This window comes from Schistocerca serialis, chromosome 4 (genome assembly GCF_023864345.2).
Source record: "Schistocerca serialis cubense isolate TAMUIC-IGC-003099 chromosome 4, iqSchSeri2.2, whole genome shotgun sequence".
Classification (NCBI taxonomy): Eukaryota; Metazoa; Arthropoda; class Insecta; order Orthoptera; family Acrididae; genus Schistocerca; species Schistocerca serialis.
Window position 1 is genome coordinate 347,801,025 of NC_064641.1, and position 23,667 is coordinate 347,824,691.

Sequence of the window (23,667 nt, forward strand, 5' to 3'; positions counted from 1 at the left end):
CTCACCCTGTATACGTTTTGTGAGATTTTGCCTCTGAAATTGAATTAAAATTTTTTATCGGTGGTTCTGTCAGGTTAATCCGATGGTACTACACGAGTTTGAGCAACGAGACGTGGTTCGGGTGACATTAGATAGTAACATACTTCGTAATACATTAAAGACGCGCTGTATTTCCGAATAAGCAGACTAATACGAAAATTCGATAACACACTTAATTAGACTTTTGCTCTGAAAATCTACTAATTATAAATGTGCAGAAGAGGTGAACGTTTCCAGAACGGCGTCTAATAACCGTTATGTTGATTCCCATTTATATTTCTTACTTGTCTTAAAATTCTCAATGAGTATTCACTGATATTAACAGCAGAATTTACAAGTCTGCTACTGCGTTTTACCCTGAATAGGCCTACGTGATGTAGAAGACGTACCAATATGTATCGTGTGAAATGGTTAGGACTGGCATGTGGATGGTTTTGTAGGCCGATTCTCTTTATAGAGGATGTTTCACAATTCATATTACACACTTTAGAGGATGTAAAGAGGGCTTAGTAGATCAAGTCTTACACGGGAAGCCATGTATGGAAACATCATTCAAGGCGCTGCAGAGCGTCAGATTTATAGGCGCCGGCGCCTGTAAAGTATGTATCTGCAGGGTGATTCCGTGATGATGTTACAAGTTTCAAGGAGGATGGAGAAGGGTAACTGTAACAATTTGACGTAATAGTCGCTTCACCGGAAACGAACGCATAGAAAGATATAAGCGAAAACTGTTCTGATACCTCTGAAAACGGAATATATAAGTACCTGTACCGTTGTTGCTGATACTGTAGGGTAGGCAACTTCAGAGGTGGCAGTACGCACCAAAACAAATAAAAACGTCCAGTATAGACGGGCTCTAAAATGCATGCCTCAAGTGTTAGGAGACCTTGTTCAATAGAAGAGATAGCGAAGATGAACAAGTGCTCATAGCTCCTTTGGTATACATTTTACAGCCCATGTTCACTATGACGTGTTTCTTCTCTTGGTCATCTGAATGTTGCATACTCTACATTCTTAGCAACAACAGTACCGGGAAGTCTGTTCCACTGAGAGGTATTGGAATGTCTTTCGCTTGTAACTTGACATTCTTTCGTTTCCGAACCAGGGAAACTTACGTCAGATTGACACATTTATCCATCTTCCTTGAAGGTTTGTAACATCATCACGGAATCACCCCGTACGTACATCATTTACTGGCGCCGGCACCTCTAACTTTGACGCTATGTAGCGTCGTTGAAGGACGTTTCTGGACAAGGTCCTATGCAAAACATAATGTTTCTACAACCTCTAGATATGTGTAACAAGAATTGTGAAACACCCTGTATAAACACCTTCAGAGAATACTGATTATTAACTTGATTGTTTCACAAAGAAAAGGAACGAGTAATTATTGACGCTGTTGTTGTTATTTTTGTTTTTCTGGTTTGGTGCATTTCTCCAATCTAGTCTATTTTGTGCAAGCCTCTTCATCTCTGTATAACTACCGCAAGCTATATCCATTTGAGCCAGCTTTTTGTATGCTTAAGCCTCAGTTTGCCTCATCAGTTTTCATCCCCACGCTCCTTTCCACTGCCATAGTGTGTGTCCTATCAACTGACGCTTTCTATCACTCAAATTGGCCCAGAAATTTCTTTTATCCTTAGTTAGATTCATGATTATTCAATCTCTCTATCTAATCTTCAACATTCTTCTGTACCACTATATATATATGGGATTATTTTTACAACTTCCGCTTCTAAACAACAACCGTCACCAAAATAGTTATCTTGACGAGTATGACCTCGAAATTCCTTAAAAAGGGCACATAGCCACGCGTTTCCGCAGTCTGTCCAATAAGCAGAACGTTATGTTTCGCCTGAATAATAGACCACCTGTTACATTTGATATCTTCTGTAGGTAAAGTTTATTTCGCCTTCTATTAATTTAGCGGATACGACGGCGTTATCAGATCCGTTATTTCTTTTGTTCCCTTGATATTTCTGGAACTTAAATGCGTTCTTTTTTCTTTTCAAATTTTTGGCAATATTTGAAATAATACATTCATGTTTCAGTGTCACTTACCTAAGCAAACAATCTAGATCGATCACCCTCCTAGGAGGCAATAGGCCACATTTAGGGTATCGACTTCACAAATTTTCTCGCACACCCGTGGCGTATTTCGTTTAACCTGACTGCCAATTGTAGTCCGTTTGCATCCCAGAATTAGCTTCATTTCTCATAAACTAACACGAACGTAACGCAACCACGTGGCGCGAGTAGTGTTAAATATAGCCTCTATGGCACCTTGAAGATTCACTGCCATGGGTGAAGGTCAGCCAGTATCGTGCATTACGTAAGTGTTACCACGCAGATGTGTGAGAAGACAAACAAACAGTGTATTAGCCGAGGACAAACACTGCTCTCCAACGCGCTGATAAAATGGTACTCATAGAAGAGTGCTGAATCTGGACATTTAACTTCACTCCATCAAATGACTTGTATTTATGTGTTTGTATTCGTTCCTGTGTGTGTGTGTGTGTGTGTGTGTGTGTGTGAGCGAAGTAGTGCGATGCATTACATCTATCCACACAGGATGCCACACATCTCCAACTACGACCGTATATTCTTTTGATCATTACTTGCTCGTCGCTCTCCACATCTCGCTTTGTCTACTGGTTCATCACACGTATAATTAAAGTAGGAGTGTAATCTGCCCGAGGCAAAATTTCCCGGTGGAACGAACAAGTTTTCTCGAGACCAATCAAATCCGTCAAACTCACTCAGATGCCAAGTGGCGACTTCTAGCGTCGATGGATTACACTCTCTTTGGCTTACAAGTTTCCACTACTCTCTACGGTCTGATGTGGGTATCAATGTTCTTTCTCGTTAAAAAGAAAAGAGTGCGCTGCTGGGCTCAATTATACAGTACTTCCTTTATTTGTAATCTTCTTGAATTTTGTTGGTGCGCCGCTTTTCACATATAATACTTCGAGTTTTGAACTCATTTGGGATATTCTCTAGTGGTGTTGCAATTTTCTCAGTCGTTAGTGTGCATTATGTAGTCCGGCCGACTTCTCGATACAGTATGATGTCTGAGAACATCACTTAAATTATTGAACGTGCCTCTGGAAACAACTGCGGCCTAGTGAGAGTTGACATAATGATTTGTACACCTTCTTTGAAGGACGTTCATGTGATGTGTGGGTCCAACTACAGGGGAAGTGGTCTGTTCAGTACTTGAGTAAAAACGCAATGTGGTGTGTACACTCTGCAGCCACATTAATGTAACCACCTGTCAAAAGCCTGAATAACCAATTTTTGCAGCGTGAGACGAGCAGGAACAGAGTCAAGGAGGGTCTGGAGAGTACCGATATAGATGTGAAGCTATTGCGACTCCATTGCCGTGGTCAGCTGGGATATGTTTCTAGGATGGGATTCCATGGCGCCAGCAGCCCGATAGAGGTGGACCCACAGGGCATTGGGTCTAATTAGGGAAGTTTGGTGGCCAGGGGAGTACGGTAAACTCAACCTGGTGCTCTTCAAGCTGCGAGCTGTGTGACGCGTTACATTGTTCTGCTGGAAAATACCATCGTGCAGAGGAGAAACAAAGTGAATGTAGGGGTGGACTTGGTTGCAAGGGTAGATTCATGTTTGTGTTGACCCACTATGCCTTTCGGAATGACGAGTCCACCCATGGAATGCCACGAGTACATTGCCCGGACTTGGGTGCAAGGGTAGATTCATACTTGTGTTGACCCATTATGCCTTTCGGAATGACGAGTCCACCCATGGAATGCCACGAGTGCATTGCCCTGCCCTTCAAACAACTGTTGCAGGGTGTATGCCTTCTACGCTTCACGCCATACATGCCAACGGCATCAGCCATCTGAGAAAGACACCTGTCACCATCCTGTGTACGTTCAGTTCCGGTACTAGTGCGCAGATTCCAGTCTGTCACCCATGAACTGCAGTCAATATGTGTGCATGAACAAGGGTCCTGCTGCAGAGGCCCATACGCAACAACGTCCGCTGAACGGTAGCTGAGGAGTAACTGTTGGTAGCTCTAGTTTCAAAAATGGCTCTGAGCACTGTGGGACTTAACATCTGAGGTCATCAGTCCCCTGGAACTTAGAGCTACTTAAACCTAACTAACCTAAGGACATCACACACATCCATGCCCGAGGCAGGATTCGAACCTGCGACCGTAGTGGTCTCGCGGATCCAGACTGTAGCGCCTAGAACCGCTCGGCCACTCCGGCCGGCGCCCTAGTTTCATCTGGGCGGTCTGTTGCTCAACAAAGCCTCTATGGCACGTGCTGCATTACGATTCTCTCGGCGTCCGTTTTGGATAGTGTCATTTTGCCATGCACGGTGTACTTCAACCAACGCGGCACGCGAACAATTTATACACTCATTCGTTTTTGAATTGTTTCTATCCTCGCCCCGAAAGACAATGATCATATCGTTTTGCAAGTAAGGTAAATCTCTCAGTTTCTGCATTACGATAACGTTTGTATTGACTGCTGCGTCACTCCGACATGCACTATATGCCCTCCACTGCTACATCTACATCTACATTTATACTCCGCAAGCCACCCAAAGGTGTGTGGCGGAGGGCATTTTACGTGCCACTGTCATTACCTCCCTTTCCTGTTCCAGTCGCGTATGGTTCGCGGGAAGAACGACTGTCTGAAAGCCTCCGTGCGCGCTCTAATCTCTCTAATTTTACATTCGTGATCTCCTCGGGAGGTATAAGTAGGGGAAAGCAATATATTCGATACCTCATCCAGAAACGCACCCTCTCGAAACCTGGCGAGCAATCTACACCGCGATGCAGAGCGCCTCTCTTGCAGAGTCTGCCACTTGAGTTTATTAAACATCTCCGTAAAGCTATCACGGTTACCAAATAACCCTGTGACGAAACGCGCCGCTCTTCTTTGGATCTTCTCTGTCTCCTCCGTCAAACCGATCTGGTACGGATCCCACACTGATGAGCAATACTCAAGTATAGGTCGAACGAGAGTTTTGTAAGCCACCTCCTTTGTTGATGGACTACATTTTCTAAGCACTCTCCCAATGAATCTCAGCCTGGTACCCGCCTTACCAACAATTAATTTTATATGATCATTCCACTTCAAATCGTTCCGCACGCATACTCCCAGATATTTTACAGAAGTAACTGCTACCAGTGTTTGTTCCGCTATCATATAATCATAGAATAAAGGATCCTTCTTTCTATGTATTCGCAATACATTACATTTGTCTATGTTAAGGGACAGTTGCCACTCCCTGCACCAAGTGCCTATCCGCTGCAGATCTTCCTGCATTTCGCTACAATTTTCTAATGCTGCAACTTCTCTGTATACTACAGCATCATCCGCGAAAAGCCGCATGGAATTTCCGACACTATCTAATAGGTCATTTATATATATTGTGAAAAGCAATGGTCCCATAACACTCCCCTGTGGCACGCCAGAGGTTACTTTAACGTCTGTAGACGTCTCTCCATTGATAACAACATGCTGTGTTCTGTTTGCTACAAACTCTTCAATCCAGCCACACAGCTAGTCTGATATTCCGTAGGCTCTTACTTTGTTTATCAGGCGACAGTGCGGAACTGTATCGAACGCCTTCCGGAAGTCAAGAAAAATAGCATCTACCTGGGAGCCTGTATCTAATATTTTCTGGGTCTCATGAACAAATAAAGCGAGTTGGGTCTCACACGATCGCTGTTTCCGGAATCCATGTTGATTCCTACATAGTAGATTCTGGGTTACCAAAAACGACATGATACTCGAGCAAAAAACATGTTCTAAAATTCTACAACAGATCGACGTCAGAGATATAGGTCTATAGTTTTGCGCAACTGCTCGACGACCCTTCTTGAAGACTGGGACTACCTGTGCTCTTTTCCAATCATTTGGAACCCTCCGTTCCTCTAGAGACTTGCGGTACACGGCTGTTAGAAGGGGGGCAAGTTCTTTCGCGTACTCTGTGTAGAATCGAATTGGTATCCCGTCAGGTCCAGTGAACTTTCCTCTATTGAGTGATTCCAGTTGCTTTTCTATTCCTTGGACACTTATTTCGATGTCAGCCATTTTTTCGTTTGTGCGAGGATTTAGAGAAGGAATTGCAGTGCGGTCTTCCTCTGTGAAACAGCTTTGGAAAAAGGTGTTTAGTATTTCAGCTTTACGCGTGTCATCCTCTGTTTCAATGCCATCATCATCCCGTAGTGTCTGGATATGCTGTTTCGAGTCACTTACTGATTTAACGTAAGACCAGAACTTCCTAGGATTTTCTGTCAAGTCGGTACATAGAATTTTACTTTCGAATTCACTGAACGCTTCACGCATAGCCCTCCTTACGCTAACTTTGACATCGTTTAGCTTCTGTTTGTCTGAGAGGTTTTGGCTGCGTTTAAACTTGGAGTGAAGCTCTCTTTGCTTTCACAGTAGTTTCCTAACTTTGTTGTTATACCACGGTGGGTTTTTCCCGTCCCTCACAGTTTTACTCGGCACGTACCTGTCTAAAACGCATTTTACGATTGCCTTGAACTTTTTCCATAAACACTCAACATTGTCAGTGTCGGAACAGAAATTTTCGTTTTGATCTGTTAGGTAGTCTGAAATCTGCCTTCTATTACTCTTGCTAAACAGATAAACCTGCCACCTGCCGTCAGAGAGTCGTTATTGCACGTTGACGTCGAACATAGGCGGTGACCATTTTTAAAGTGGTTGGCTCGAGTATGAGGGCAGATGGCGGATACGAAGCGAGCGGTATATAATTTGGTGCACCGAAGGTGAAATTTAATACAGGTATGTGATCGCGAGAGTCTACGTTTTATCGTCCGGAATTGGTCGAATGATTATAGATAGACCGTTATTGATCATTACTCATGAAGCTGTTTTTTTAGCTGGGAGTGTAACGTGATTTATCAGTCCGCCTGGAATACTCTCAGAGGATGCAATATTTCCAGATGATGAAAGCGACAGATAGGGAAGCTGTTTTCATCGTATGTCACAAGACTAGTCCTTCTACATGAATGAAGACAGAAATTTTGTATGAATTTTTGGTTACGCTTAGGACTACAAAGTTTTTATTATCAACAAATCTATCCGATTTTACAAGGATATATCTTTTACATTAATGCACATACGACCTACGGATACTTTTCCACAAATACGTTTAGAATCAAAATTTTGATATATGTTTCACAAACGCCTCGTGTGCCTCCCACTTGGCACATCACAAAGGTCCAGATGGTAATTTTGCGAGTGTGGCTGGAGTTGCTGCACTGATTGTTGTCGCTGTACGACCTCGTATTTTAGTTCCCTTTTTGGAAGTGGAAAAGCCGTCCGCGGTGGCCGAGCGGTTCTAGGCTCTTTAGTCCGGAACCGCGCCACTCCTACGCTCCCAGGTTCGAATCCTGCCTCGGGCATGGATGTGTGTGATGTCCTTAGGTTAGTTAGTTTTAGGAAGTTCTACGTTCTAGGGGACTGATTACCTCAGTGAAGTCCCATAGTGCTCAGAGCCGTTTGAACCAGTTGGATTTTTCTCTGCCTCGTGATGACTGGGTGTTGTGTGATGTCCTTAGGTTAGTTAGGTTTAAGTAGTTCTAAGTTCTAGGGGACTGATGACCATAGCTGATAAGTCCCATAGTGCTCAGAGCCATTTGAACCATTTTTGAACCATTTGGAATTGGAAAACAGACGGTGTGTATAACAAACCCTCAGAGTTCCAAAAATTGCTGTCCATCAGTTCAGATGATACTGAAGGCCAAAGGGGCACTGCGCTGTCTTCGAGACGAAAAATCACGCCTCACAGTTATAGCTGAATTTCACCAATTGAGACGGAGCACGCAGAACGTCTCCTGCTTCTGTGGTGCCGCCATCTCAGCTGGGCTCACGCTAGTACAATAACCATTGGGCGAGCGAGCGAGTTTACTCAACAAACGAGACCCCCACTGGCAACCACGTCTATCTGCCAACTTACAACGGGTCCTAGACTAAACTTTTAGTTCAAATACGTAGGTCACAATTCATTCAAATTTTCAATTTCCATTCATGTAGAAGATGTAGTCTTGTTAAATGAGATGCATATTCTTGAAATACCTGTATCATTGTTGTTGCGTTATTTACAGGGTAGCGGCAACAGGCGTCAGAAAATATTTGTCTACAGCGGTTTCATTATGTGTCGTAAATGATTCTGCTTGTAATGTAACTCTGAAATTCTATATCTCGCTCATCCATTTCGCGATTCAAATTTCAGAATGGAAGCACTAACACAGGAACAGTGTTTGCTGACCGTAACGACATTTAACGCAAATTATGAACGTATTGTTGTGGTGAGACGCGCATTGGTCCAAGAACACCACAGCACCATCCGCAATGACAACTCCTCGGCGGGGTTACGGGAAAAAACTGAACTCAAATTGTGATGACAAAATTTAAGCATCCTCTGATACAGTTTTTGTGTAATATTTTCCCCGTTTTTTAACAAGTTGAGGAGTTGCTTTGAAAAGACCAGATGCCTACGGGTTTCGAGGGAGGGCCACTCAGGACGACCGACCTGAGTAGTAACCTCGAAGGATGTGAAACGAGCGAGAACCCTTTTCAGCGAGGAGCCCACTACGTCAATAAGACATGCAGCACAACTCAGGATGTCACGACTGTTTCCCTAGAGGATAATGAAAGAGAAACTTAACATTTTCCCTCACAACATTCATCGGCGCCAACCGTTGAAGGGCGGGAAAGTGGCCATATTCCTTTTGGAAATGGGATGATTCAGATTCTTTGAAAATGGAACAGTCGATACAAATCAGATCTGGTTTAGTGACGCGGAAAATTTCCATCTCCATGGGTACGTCAACAAAAAGAAAGTGCATAATTGGTCTATTGAGAATCCACAATCTCAAGCTGCTGCGCCACTTTATCAACGAAAAGTCACTGTTAGGTGCGCAATGGGTGCACAGTGCAGTATTGAGCCCATTCTTATTGAATGACCTGTAACATCAGTGAAATACAGACAGGTACTGGAACTTGAATTTACATCTGCTGCACGATACGTCTGAATGCTCGGAAACTACTGGTTCATGCAACATGGAGCCCCTCTACGCCGTACAGCGAGGAACCTCGATTTCTGTCAGGAGACGTTCGAAGATCAAATGATTGTCCTGGACACCTTAACATTCACTGGTCATGGTGTGGAACTACCCCTTTATAGTCCAGGTCTGATATCCTATGATTAATTCTATTTGGATTATCTGAAGGACAGAGTGTTCGAAGATGCACCTGCAACACTGCCGGATGTTGGTACCACAATATCCAGAGAGATTCATGCAGTCTCAAACAATGTCTTTGCGGAATTCAATTTAGGGGTCTACACATTCATTGCTGCAGAAGGAAATAACTCTAAAAACCTTTCTGTATTAAATTTCATGTTATCTTCTATAGTATGAATATGATAATGAGAATCTATAATCCCATGTTACGCTATAGTAGACTTGAACTTCCTAACATATGGCCGGCCGCTGTGGCCGAGCGATTCTAGGCGCTTCAGTCCGGAGCCGCGCTGCTGCTGCGGTCGCAGGTTCGAATCCTGCCTCGGGCATGGATGTGTGTGATGTCCTTAGGTTAGTTAGGTTTAAGTAGTTCTAAGTCTAGGGGACTGATGACCTCAGATGTTAAGATCCATAGCGCTTAGAGCCTCTTGAAACATTTGTCCTTACATATATTTTGTGCCACCATGTACATTAGAAGGTAGCTGTAATTAGAGGGTCGTGTTTAGGGTTCCGTACGTCAGGCGGTAAAAATGGAACCCTTATAGGACCACTATGTGGTTCGTTTGTCCCTCTGTCTATCTGTCCGACTGCTGAGACCCCTTTTTTTCAAGAGCGGTAGATATATCAAGCTGAAATTTATGTCCCATACTAACTACTATGATCCTATGACGGTGTAAAATATTTAAGCTTGAAAATCAGTGCAGTCAGAAAAATACTGCTATTTACGTCACATATTATGATACTCATTCATGCAAACATATAGGCACCTTCTCGTTCAACTAGAAGCAGGAAATTTAGTAAGCAGTAAGTTTTCACAGTAGAAGTAAGAGAAAACAATGTCCGAAAATTCTTAATTTGTAAGTATATCATACAAAAACAATTTTGTTTGTTTGTGATTTGTTATGCGATTGCCTGTCCGTCTATTAAGGCCAATTATTCTCAGGAGTTGCAATACCAAATGGGAAATTACAAAATAAAAATTGAAAACAGACGTTAAAACATTGACTAAAGTCTTGGAATTCCCGGTAATGACATTTTGCCAGTTTAGGCAATGGCTAACATCGTCGAGATTCTAGATTCCTGGGATGGATAAACTATCTGTATACGTAATAAAGTATTTACGTAACCACCAGAGCTTGTTTCGTATTTACTGGCTCTTGCCCATTTTCTTACGTAAGAGCCGATTACGGATAGTGTTTACGCATGGTGCAAGGAAACGCCTATTCAAGGACAGCTATCCTTGGCCGATCCCCCACTATACTGCAAGTAAGTTTCAACTCTGGGTCTCTGTAGGTTGTTCAGTTGTGCAGCATTGTTCGCCGTCATGTCAGTTAATAATCTCACCGAGTGTTAGATGCATTCCGTCATTCCGTTTTCGAACATTAAGAAGATCCATCTCCTGAAATGTATCGACGAATGTTGCAGTGTACGGGGAAGGTGCGATGAATGAATGGAAACAACCGATAGTGGTGGAGACGGTTCGAGGACGGCAGGAAGAATGTTCAGGATGACGATCGGTCTGCAAGATCGTCTGTCATCGGTGAAAAGTTGTCACAAAATTTTATGAGAAGATTCGTGAGAACAAATATTTTCCTCAAGTTTCAAGATAAGTAACATAATCGATTGCTACTGACAAACTTCAGTACAAAAAATGTGTTCCAGATGGGTCCCAAGAATATTCATGGGCGAACATCGGACAAGGCTTTTGCCAAATTCTTTGTCCTTTTTAGAACACTAAGCTAACTATGGTGATTAGTTCTTCAGTGACATTGCGACTGGTGATGAAACGTGGATTGCTTATTGTACTCCAGAGAAAAACGATAATCTAGTGAGTAAAATCATTCAGATTCTTTGAGAAAAGTAAGAAGATTCAAGGAACAGCCATAAAGATGGAACATCAAGGCACACAGTTTTCTGCGACCGTAAAGACGGTCTTCTGATACAGGTCCTGCCAAGAGGTGTGACAATAAATGCTGCGAGGTATTGCCAAAAGGTTCTAAAGCTTCGGCGTGCCTTTAAAGACCGCAACTGGATGATTTCGGTAGGAATTACGGAGCCGCCACCTCCCCCCTCCTCCCCCGCCCCCTACAGTGCTTATCTAGCATCGTCACACTTCCATCTTTTTCCATAACTTTCACGATGTAACAGGATTTGCGAATGTGTACGTGCTATAAGCAACTGCAAATGACAGGTTAAATGGACTGCCGCTGGAGTTCTGTGAAGATGGTATCCAAAAGCTGGTGCCAGAGCTCGTACCACAGCTGAGCAATTCTTTAAATTTAATGGTGACTAAGTCGATAATAAAACAATCTTCATCATTTCATTTCCTGAAAAGTTATGTTCGTAAGTAAAATACTTCTTGTTGCTCATTTAAAAAAAAACGTACCTTCATAATTCTGCTCTTACTACTTCAGCAGACGAAATATGTTACATGCAACGATGTTCTTATTCTATCGGCACTCCTGAAGCTTGAAATTTTTTGGCCGTAGGTTTTCTTGTTTTCTTCTGTGAAGTTGGTAAGGGAACGAGAGGCGAACTTCCCATGTGGGAAACGCAGATAATTGCCTTGTATGAACAGGGAGTCACACTTTTGATGAGCCAGATAGAGAGATCAGTTGGGACGCGTTGGACGGACCGCACTGCGAGGGGTGCAGTTGGTAGCGAAAACGTTCCTCATTCATTACATATATTGCGAATGGTCTTCTGTTTACCCTTCCTTCAATAGGAAGATGTAAACGCTGCATTTTGTCTTTATAAGAATGCGCAGACACTAAAGACTTATGTTAGTCGTTTCACGGCAAGGACGTGGGGTTACTTAGCAAAAGTAATACGTGTTTCGTGGGCCCAGTATCTTGCTTAGATGTCTTTATTCTTGGTGTTAATTATTGCATAAATGTAAAGCTACAAGTTGTCTTTATTATGATTGTAAGATTCTGATTAAGTGGTGTATATGAATCGTAACTTGTTTACTGGCTGTCCAGTAATTATTTTCTGGTTTTGTCGAAAACGGATATCCTTGTTTTCTTGTTGTTGCTTTACAACACCTTGTACTACCGCTCGCTGTACTTTCTCAGTGCATTTTGTAGCTACGACAGAAGTATAACTTCGTGTGATTTGCATATCTGTAGCTTGTGATGACGTATTATGTGGCTCTATCATCGGATACATGATTTTGTAAATATCTGTAATTCGAACTCCCACTGACTTTGATAATATTGCTTACAAAATGGTTGCCCAGGCAAATATTCTTCTACAATTTTCTTTGCAAGGCCCCTGAACATCGTAATTACACGCGATTGCTAAAGTTAACGCTACGTGTCCGCAATCATAAGTACACATTTATTTTCTTTCAACACACAGCACAAGTTCGTAGCTGTACGAGGCCAGCAGTTGGGAGACAGGTGTTCAGAAGAACCTAAAAAATTAAGAAAATGCACGTAATCGAAGCCCATCTCAAAATGTGTATGTTTCATGGAGTGATTATCTATTAGTAAATTCATATAAAGGGTAAAGTTTAATTTTAATCAATAAACGCTCTCAATGGATTGAGGTAACGTACAGTCAGAATAGGTGCTAACTAATGTTGTCAAATACAACTTGCAGAACAACGTGACTTAGGGAGTGCCCGTTTAAAGCGTCAGTGGAACAACGACCTGAATTTCATTGATTAGATAAGTATTTCATTACAAAACATTACGAACAACGTTCGTACACCGATATAACTGTACATAAAAATATTTTACAAAAAGTAAAATTATTTTTGCTGGCATGACTCATAAGCTCGAATACAAGAAATCATAAAGACAAAAATAATCGCTCATTAACAAGTTAGATATGAATAAACAAACACACGATAAAGAATGATATGCTTTGCATTTTCTGTAAACGATTTAGATTATGGCCTTATCACATTAGGACATGGTGTAGAAAAGATCTGAGGACGATCATTACGGACTGAAACCGGTCATCATCAAAAGAAGTGATATTGTGATCAAAGACTGGAATAAAAAACATTTGATACTATTGGATCACAGTTCGTATACTCGACTATGTCGCAGCTGGTGAAACTAGATGTATTGTCTTATATTAATGAATCAAGATAGGGAAAAAGTAGCTGAGGAAAAGAAACGAGCATACCAAATATGTTTACAAGTGAAAACACTGTCTCCGAAACAAGAATCTAAAGAGATAAGGAATAAAGAAAAAACTTTTGTCAGGAGAAGATGAAGAATAGTGGAGTAATTCTGTAAGCAGAAGACTGTCTATAGCTTACAAAATGATAAAGCATTTAAGTAAAACTGAAAAAGAGAAAGAAACCTAAAATAATACCAGACGGTAAAAGGATCATACAATATAAACACCGAGTATGAGAGGAGGAGCTCTCTGGAACGGGTAAAACATATGACGACGATCTCGTAAAGATACAAGAACCAAATGAGGCCATGAATAAAGAAAAAAAATCAGGACGCAGCAAAATAAACTCAGAATTATGTTGAAGCTTCGATTTATTCATGAAGTGGAAAAGATCCCAGATTCAAAAACCATGAGATTTTATAGATGTCTGTCTTTATAAAAGGGAAATGAATGCAATAATTGCCATTATAGAGCATTGTGAAAAAAATAACGTCTACAAATTAAGGCTGAAAATATGTTAAGGAAGAACGGAATGGTTTCAGAAAGGCGAGAGCCGTATTGATAACGTTTTTACACTTAAACTACTTATGTATAAACAAAGCGAGCTCAATAGCAAAAAAGATCGCATTTACAGTCCTAGAGAAAGCCTTCGGAAATGTAGATATAAAAATCTTACGGAACATATTAGACAAGAAATAATAACCTCAACAGATTATAAGAACAAAAACAATCAAGCTACATCAGAACACATACCTATAAATCAAAGGCTCAACACTTACAAATGTACATTGATGACCTGGTTCATCCATAGAAACAAGAAATTGGATTAGGCTTGACATTATCATATGACAAGTTTTAGTAGATTCTTTTGCAGATGGCCTTCCAATAGTACAGGATAGCGAAATTTCACTAAAAAGATCCATCAACACTCTCAATAGAATTTCTAAAGAATATTATATGAAAATATCCATTCATAAAAACAAAAATGATACCTGACAAATGGACTAAGGTCATAAAAGGAAACAAAACACGAAAACAAGATAGTTCTTCAAATTAAGTGTGAAGTATTTTAAGCTATCACAATGATCTTGAAGTTCACAACAAACAGTGCAAATATAAAATGATATGCAGAACGATCAATAGAAAATACGAATAAAGTTGGGGAGACACAAAAACAAAGTTTTATGAGGTAATGACCACCCTGGATTTGCTATTTGGAATTACAATTTGACAAACAACTAAAACGCGAGAATGTAGACTGCAAGAGGAAGAAACGAACTTTCTTAGAGGAGTGAAAGGCTCTACAAGATTAAACCGACTCACCTAAGAGCAGAGCTTGGGATGTCTGCTATAAATGATATCACATCTAATAGACAAAGTTCACTAGGGCATCGGCAAAGAATGGCAGATTCGAGACCACAAAAAAGTCTTAAATTCTAATACTTCGTGTGTAAGATTCGTGGGAAGGCTATGAAAGAGATGGCTGGATATGAGCGTGTGCTAGAAAGTGGATCCTCCGAATTTTGTATGTTAAAACTCATAGAGCCTTTTAAATTAAACAAACCTTAGCAACCATTTACATCTTTACTCTTCGTTTATATACATTTATTTCTCAACATAGTCACCCTGGCGACGAACACAGGAGAAACCAGTTTGTTGATATCGTCACTGTCGAATGTTTGATGCTGTTAACTGAACCATCACGCCACCTCTGCTTGTACCACTTCGTCACTATCAAAGTGAAGTTCTCGATGGTGTTCTTTAAGTTTTGGAAATGAATGATAATAGGATGGAGCAAAGTTAGGACTGTAGGGAGGAGGATCGATGACAGTGAAACCAAAGCGTCGGACTGTTGACGATGTCGCAGCGTTCATGTGTGGTCTGGAGCTATCATGCTGAAGGAGAAGGTGCTCCACGTGTGGACGAACTCTTAGAAATCGAAAGTTGGTTACAGCACACTATTTATCACGCGCCTACATGATTACATCCCGCAGTGCTAAATTCAAGAATTCGAAGCACTGTTGCAGCAGAGGGCTGCAAACAAGTAGACATGAAGCATAACGATGTACGAGTAGAATGTTTACACTGTTTGTTCTACTTATGAAACGTTAAGAATTTTCACGTGAGACATTTTGTGGCACTAATTTTCAGCACATTCTCGTACTTAGAATATGGAACAGGTCTATGGCCTAAGTCATGACGATAGAAAGAGAAGTTCGAGGAGAAAGAACTACCAACCTTCCGCAACACGTAGTAAGATAGATTTCTACATCTATGTCTATAGTAGGAAATTGACCTCACGGTGTATGGCGAAGAGTACTTTATACTCCACACTCAGAGATCACAGAACGTGGACGTAGGATCCGAAGAGTAGGTTCTGTCCGCCGCGACTCACCCTGAAGCGCAGTGGCCCCACGGGCGGCTTGGCGTAGGGTATGCGGTAGAAGGCGTGGAAGGGCCGGCCCTCGCTGGACACGCGGCTGGTGCCCCTCAGCGCGCCCTGCCTGGTGCGCACCACCTCGCCTGCTGACGCTGAGCTGCACAGGAGCGCCACTACCACCGCCAACACCAGAAGCAGCTGCAGCAGCGCTGCAGAGGGCGCGCTCCACACTCCGGCCATGGCTGCTGTGAGCCGGCACGGAGGCGTGCTTCTCATATTGAAGGGAGCCGTATCGCAAAGTCACGGTCCTTGACAAGATACTGCATGTTATCGCGCACTCGACTCCGCCTCACCAGGGATACAAACTGCAACTGACTAGCGTTACGCAACGTAAAGGATTATACACGTGGCGGCGCATCAGAAATGGGTTGCCACCGCTTCTCGTAACACGGACACCTAACCTGTGTTGGCGATCTGAATGAATGTGGTAATGAATGGTTATGACGATGCTAAGCTCATTAGCATCCTAACTATTAAAATAAATCTGTGTTCGTTGATGTGAAAGTTGAAATTGAAAAAATGGTGTAAAGGATAATTTGTTTGCTAATTCTCTTCGTCTCTGTACACGCGATTGCTCTACATTTCACAATCAGGTGCCTGGCAGAGGGCTCATGGAATCACCTTCAAGTTATTCTCTACCCTTGCACCCTTCGAATGGCAAAAACGAACACTTACATCTTTCTGTGCGAGCTCTCGTTTCCATTACTTCATTATGATAATCATTTATCCCTATGCGGATGGGAGCCAACAAACTGTTTTCCCAATCGGAGGAGAAAGTTGATCAAAATTTCGTAAGGAGATTCACCACAGCGAAAAATACTTTTATTTTCATGATTGCCACTTAATTCCCGTATCATACCTGTAGCACACTCTCTCCTATTTCGAGATAACACAAGACTGTCTGCTTTTCTTTGAACTTTCGATTCCTCTGTCCATCCTATCAGATACGGATCTCTTACCTCACAGCAATACTCCAGAAGAGGATGGAAACTGTAGAGGGAGCTGCCTCCTTAGTAGACCTGTGCATTTTCTAAGTGTCCGCCCAATAAATCGCAGTTTTTGGTTCTCTTCCCCAGTGACATTACCTGTGTGGTCGATCCAATTTAAGTTATTCGTAATTGTAATACTAGGATTAATAGCCTCTGGACTATTACCGAAAATTAGCGGATTCCTTTTACTACTGGTGTGGATTACTTCATACTTTTCATTATCTAGAATCAATTGCCACTTTTCGCGCCATATACATCTCTTGTCTAAACCAGTTTGCAACCGGTTTTGATCACCTGACGATTTTATAAGACGGTAAACGATAATATTACACGCAAGCAGTCTAAAATGGCTGCTCAGATTGTTTCTTAGATCGTTTATGTAGATTAGGAACACCAAGAGCCTGTAACACTTTCTTGGGGAACTCCAGATATTTTACTATTAACTGTGACATCTCTTACAGGATATCATGAATTGTGTAGCACAATTGAGACGACACTTTGTGGCCACGCAATTTGATTAGAAGTTGCTCATGATGGAAGTTGTCAAAACCCTTCTGGATGTTGTGTAAATTACTGTGTTAAGAATATGAAAGGTTTTCAGTTTCACAGAGAGCACTATGACCTGTATTTAAAATGTCTAATAGAAAAACCAGTATTTGTTTGTATAACGTATCGTCACTATTTTTATATTGATGATATGAGTGTTAGTTGTCTGAATCCTTTGAGATGTTCGAATCGATATTGTCAGTGTGTGGGTGTTATGTTGACGAGTTGCGCAATGGATTGATTTGCCACGTACCATTTGGCTCCTAGAAGAAGGAATTTCCACCCCACACTACTACAGAAGTCAGACGGATGCTCCTAACGTACTGAAGTAGAGACCTTGGTCCTTGCTCTCTACATACACGCACGAGCACACTCGCTCCCGCTATGTGTTCTCGCTAGAAGAGAGTCACCAGAACGACTTCCCTCTACGCAAAAAGCGAAAGGGTATATCATCCTTTGTCTTTCCCTCACTCCTCTGGCTCATTGCGTCAGAAATAGTACACCAATCAGCGTTACTCTTGCAAATGGGAGAATGGCTAAGCCGACCAATCCCGAAATACATAGCATCTGCGATATGCGTTTACTGTCCGCTTGTGAGAACTCTGAAGCTGTGCACTAGGTCCGTCAAAAAATGCATATGTTGGGGCTCTCCCAAACAAAACAGCGAGTTTTGCTTTTAAGGTGAACATGCAGGCCATTATCCCTTTTCTCTGGCAAAAACTGTTTTGGTCCATGGGCAGTCGGCCGGCTGGCGCAGCTGCGTACTATCCCACCCTCCCCTCCTATGGACTTTCCAGTGGGCTGGTTGCCTCCACCAAACAAAAACTCCTGTGTCCATTGGGTCTTGAATGTTTGTGTATGCCAGCCTAGACTTTTTAATCTCGGTGCGCACATGCGATTTATTTATTAGATTTGCATATAGATTAAATGGAAATATGTAAAACTGACTCTACCCAATAGAGTTTGGGCTCGAATGAAACGTCTTGATACGCAGAATACGACGGTGAGGTCGGAATATATAAGAAATGAAGATCAGGAGATCACGCCACCTTACAAATTCATCACACAATACACAGATTATCCTGTATGTCACTGCTGTCAATTCTTAAACGGTATTATTTATACATTCCATTGGGCGCAGCTGTCATATAATGTAAACACAGAAGGATATAACCAGGCGAGGGGTGCCGTTCATCGATATCACAGGACTAAATTCAGGACATAGAAGAGAGCAGAAAGTATTAGGTTCAAGGGCCATCTGTCACTTCCATGTTTACATCATATGAAAGTTGTCTCCATTGCGACCAATGAATATCACTATAAGAATTGACAGCAGTAGCACACAAGAGAACTTGTGAACTGTGAGATAAATATCGATTTGAACATCACAAAGACTTTAATGATAATAAACAGTCATGTCACTGATGTAGACGTACATACTTAACATATGCCACTGACAATGCGTGCTACAACCAAATAATTGACACAATATCTAAATCTACTCCCATATGTTCAGAGCAAGTTTTTGCAGCTGAGCGCTTTCTGGCCATGTCAAGATTGGATCGTGACATCGTAGATCTCCTTGCGAATCCTGTTCTTAGAAATAATATTCCTAAAGGAAGCAGTTCGATATCTCTTATGGCACTTCTTCAGACGCGCTCTGTAGCTTTTTTCCTATGTTTTACCTCTGCTATCTTCTGATTTTCAGAGAGTATATTCAAATCAACATCGTCAAAAACTTCTACTATTTTCTTGTCTGAATTGCTTATTATCCACGTTTCACTTCCATGAAAGGCAACACTCCAAACAAATACCTTCACAAAAGACTTCATCACACTGAAATGTACAATATATTCGATGTTAACAAATTTCTCTTCTTCAGAAAAGCTTTTGTTGTTATTGCCAATCTAATTTTTATTTCATCTCCACGTCAGCGATCATCAGTTATTATTATTTTACTGCCCATAGCAAAACTCACCAACTACATTTTCTGCGCGACTGCTACGGTCGCAGGTTCGAATCCTGCCTCGGGCATGGATGTGTGTGATGTCCTTAGGTTAGTTAGGTTTAAGTAGTTCTAAGTTCTAGGGGACTGATGACCACAGATGTTTAGTCCCATAGTCCTCAGGGCCATTTGAACCATTTTTTGAACTACATTTTCTGCCTCATTTCCTAATATAATTCCGTCAGCATCGCCTGATGTAATTCGACTACATTTAGTTGCCATTGGTTTACTGTTTAATGTTAATCTCATATTCTCTTATAAGACACTGTCTGTTCCACTGCACTGTACTTCCAAATGCTTTGCAGCCGAGAAAAGTCTTCCCGTGCTCTGTAAAATTCTTCTTGCGGCATCGGATCCCCCATCTCACCTTCATATATGTCCTCTTTCCTTTCTGTAATGTTCCTTTCACACTAATTTCCCTTGTGTAGCCTATCTATTTACTGCTTCCACCTTTCATTTCAACTTTCCCTTCTTTGCTTAGTATTAATTTTCCATCTCAGCTCTTGATATTCATACAGCTGTTTTCCTTTCCTGTAAAGGCGAATGTAATTTTCCTGTAAGCTGTATCTATCTTTCCTTTAGTTGTTTGTGCTTCTATACCCTTACATTTGACCTCTAGGCATACATCTTTTGCCTGCTTCACTTGATGCATTTTTATATTTTTTCCATTCATCAATCAAATTCATGATTTCCTGTGATTTTTCAACATTTCTAGTAGACCTTGTAATTTTACCTATTCGATCGTCTATTCTGTCTCTCATAGCTACCCACTCGTCTTCTACTACATTCCTGTCGATGTTTTAGTCAATCGTTGCCTAATGCTCCGCCCTCAGGGTCACGGAATTCATTTTCTGGGTACGGGCTTGGCTACCCAGGGGTTCCTGAGCTGCGAACTGGTCAGCGCCGCCAGTCCCCCTGCACCTTAAGATCTGGGCATGCTTCAGTGACCACCGTGTGGCCGACGGTGGAACATTGTGTGTCTCAGGGAATGGCGATCTTGGCTTGACTGTCCTGATCACGAAGACGGAATAAACCTCTACAAAAAAAAAAAAAAAAAAGAAAACCCTCGCTCTCAAGGTGTGCTTCGCGCTGATGAGAAGCATGGCTGTTGAGGTGGAACAGTCGCTAGCGGGCGACCTCTGGGGAACCTGCCGCACCTCAATTGTATAAGGCTTAGTCAGGCACGCGGGGCTCTGTCTGAGCGACCCTTATTACCCTTCCTGCTCGTGGGATCGTAATGGATCCTCCGAAACCTTCCTTTCCTCCTCCCAGTGGAACGGGTGAGCTACTGGAAGGTACTAACACCCTAACTAATAAGAGGGCTCGGGAAACCAGCCCTCCAGACGCGAGAGTAAGGCAGCACGCAGCAGTAAAGAGTAATGAAGCATAACAGAGCACAGGATGGTAATCAGAATGTGGTTTTAGTAATAGAAAGGAAAGAATATAGTTTCGAGAAGTTCTCGCCTTTTTACATCCAGAAGGGCTTAGAAGGAATTGCTGGGACTTTTAAAATCTGTAAAGCGGTTGCATAATGGGACGCTGTTGGTTGAAACATCCAGTTCCCAACAAGCTGTTAACCTACAGAGTGCTAAGTGCTTGGGCCAATTTGCCATCGATACAGAGCTCCACGGCACTTTCAACTTCAGCAGAGGTGTTGTATCATGTAGGGACTTCGTTGATGTACCACTCGAAGAACTGAAGAGCGAGTGAGCTCCGCAGGGAATTGTGGATATTCTGAAAGTTATGAAAAGGGTGGATGGAAATCTGGTGAAATATGACTCCTTCATTCTTACCTTCAACACCCCCAAACTCGCAGAACATATCAAGGCACTTTGAACTTCAGCAAAGGTGTTGTATCATGTAGGGACTTCGTTGATGTACCACTCGAAGAACTGAAGAGCGAGTGAGCTCCGGAGGGAATTGTGGATATTCAGAAAGTTATGAAAAGGGTGGATGGAAATCTGGTGAAATCTGACTCCTTCATTCTTACCTTCAACACCCCCAAACTCGCAGAACACATCAAACAGGCTTTCTACATCTAAAGAACGGGCTTATGTCCCAAACCCAATGCGCTGTTTCAAATGCCAGCGTTTTGGGCATACAACATGCGGATGTAAAGGAGAAGCGACACGTGGAAACTGTGGTAAGGCCGCTCATGAAGGAGTTGGTTGCTCGTCTCCAGCTAAATGTCCAGTTTGGGGTAGGGCTGCAGAATCTTTCTAGAGGAACGCAAAGTACAGGAAATAAAAACAACTACGTGTCTTTTGTGGTCATTCCTCAGAAGACTACTCCGAAATTTGATGCCTCTACAGAAACGAAGGTGGCGAGTGTTGGCACAAACACCTGCTCATGTCAGTGCAATTGCAAGGCAGCAAGTGTTCCAACACCTGTAGCCCCACACCCCTCGCCCCCACAGCAGACAAAGGTACAGTGCACAACTTGAGCGAGCCCCAGGCACCGCCTGAGCCTGTTCAGGAGCCACTAACACTCCTCCTCCGGTTCAATTAAGGCCCACAAAACCGCGAAAAGCTACTGTAAACCGGAAACAGCAGGTGAAGTCAAATGCTAAACCATTCGACCATGTCGATCTGATTCTACATGATGCTTCATCTGACCCTTCCCCAGAGCTGATGGAGTATGAGGCACCTGCGGAGAGACAGGAGGAAGGTGCTACCCCCGTGATACATGGTTCCCATACTTCAGTGGAATTTGCAGGGGTTCAGGATGCATGTGGAGGAACTTCGTCTACTATCTCAGGGTAGACCACTGTGTCTGTATCTCCAGGAAAGGAGAAATCTGGCGGCTGCACACCTGAAACTTAATGGAACAGTCTTTGCGCCGCTAAAACCTGAAGTTTCACATCAAGTACCTCTGTGGGGAGGAGATGGTTTTATGTGTTCGACGATTGGATAAGTTTCGACACTTGAGAGCAAGATTACTGAGCTCTTTAAATTTTTTACTAACATGGCGTGACCAGGGCATAATTTCGAAGTTTGCCAGATTAGTACATTTAATAAAATCGACGTCTTTGAATAAGATATTAGCAAAAGCTGGTTCTGCTATTGTTAAGGAGAGGATCCACTTTACTCGCCGAAAATTAGACCTGGTTTCTGAAGAACTTTATCGCTTGCACCTGAAGATGTCTGTGGTGATACCCTGTGATTCCTGGAACTGGATTGATGGTACAACTTGGGCCAAATCAGACTGGATTCGTGATGTGGCCACATCCAGACAGACTAAAATTTAGTTGACTGAAGACGACATCGCAGCAATAAACTGTTATTTTCTATGCACTGTCATTAATATGACAGGTAGAGATCTGGATGATGCTATGATGATGGTTTTGAGTAACAGACTGAATTTTGCACCCACGTCACAGGTTCTGCCATTACCTTCGTTTATCAGCGCCTTTGAAGGATCGGCAAGACCACTTCCCTCGGATTCTGCAGAGGAAATAAGACGTGAAACATGCCGTGCAACTATGAAGGCTCGCCCAAAAAGGAGCAATTTATCTGTGGTAGAGAGGGCTGCACTACGTAAGCTTCCCCGGGCTACTCAGACGGTGGTGCTCCCAGCGGATAAAGATAATCTCACTGTTTTATTGTCTCGAGACGAATACCATGATAAAATGTACAATTTTTTGAGTGACAGCATGTACTGGAAGATCAGCAGGGATTCCACTAATCGAATGGCGAAGAAAACTTCATCGCTTGTCCATGATTCTCCCTTCCCACCAGAAGTTGTTCGGAGATTGAAACTAAGTGGTGCGGTGCCTCCTAGATTTTATGGACTACCAAAGGTCCACAAGAAAGATGTTCCTCTCCGCCCCATAGTGAGTAACATGGGCTCTCCGACCTATGACGTTGCCAAACACCTACAATCGTTGTTGAGACCTCTTGTGGGAAAATGTACTCACCACATAAAAAACTCTGCTGATTTCATTAGTAAACTGAAATCAATGAAAATGATCCCTTCTGATATATTAGTTAGCTTCGATGTGGTGTATTTATTCACAAAGGTACCCCTTCCAGAATCTCTACAACTTATTGAAAGAAGTTTTGATAAAGAGATTTCAGCTTTATTCAAACATGTTCTGACCTCTACATACTTCTTATTTAACAACGAATTTTTTGAACAGACGGGCGGAGTGGCCATGGGTAGTCATTATCCCCTCTGGTGGCCAATTTATTTATGGATGACTTCGAGGACAAGGAGCTTGAATCTGCTGACTTATAACCCACTGTATTCTGGAGGT

General features: G+C 42.3%; 1 protein-coding gene across 2 annotated transcripts in view; it reads right to left on the reverse strand.

Annotated features, from left to right (window-relative positions):
- LOC126474115 (juvenile hormone esterase-like) overlaps positions 1–16,067 on the reverse strand; it is a 105,816-nt gene extending 89,749 nt beyond the window's left edge. For both annotated transcript variants that reach the window (XM_050101540.1, XM_050101541.1), the window contains exon 1: positions 15,828–16,067. In XM_050101540.1, the coding sequence (XP_049957497.1) occupies positions 15,828–16,052 (225 nt within the window). In that variant the 5' untranslated portion in view covers positions 16,053–16,067. The remainder of the gene's footprint in view (positions 1–15,827) is intronic.
- Positions 16,068–23,667: the final 7,600 nt, after the last annotated feature.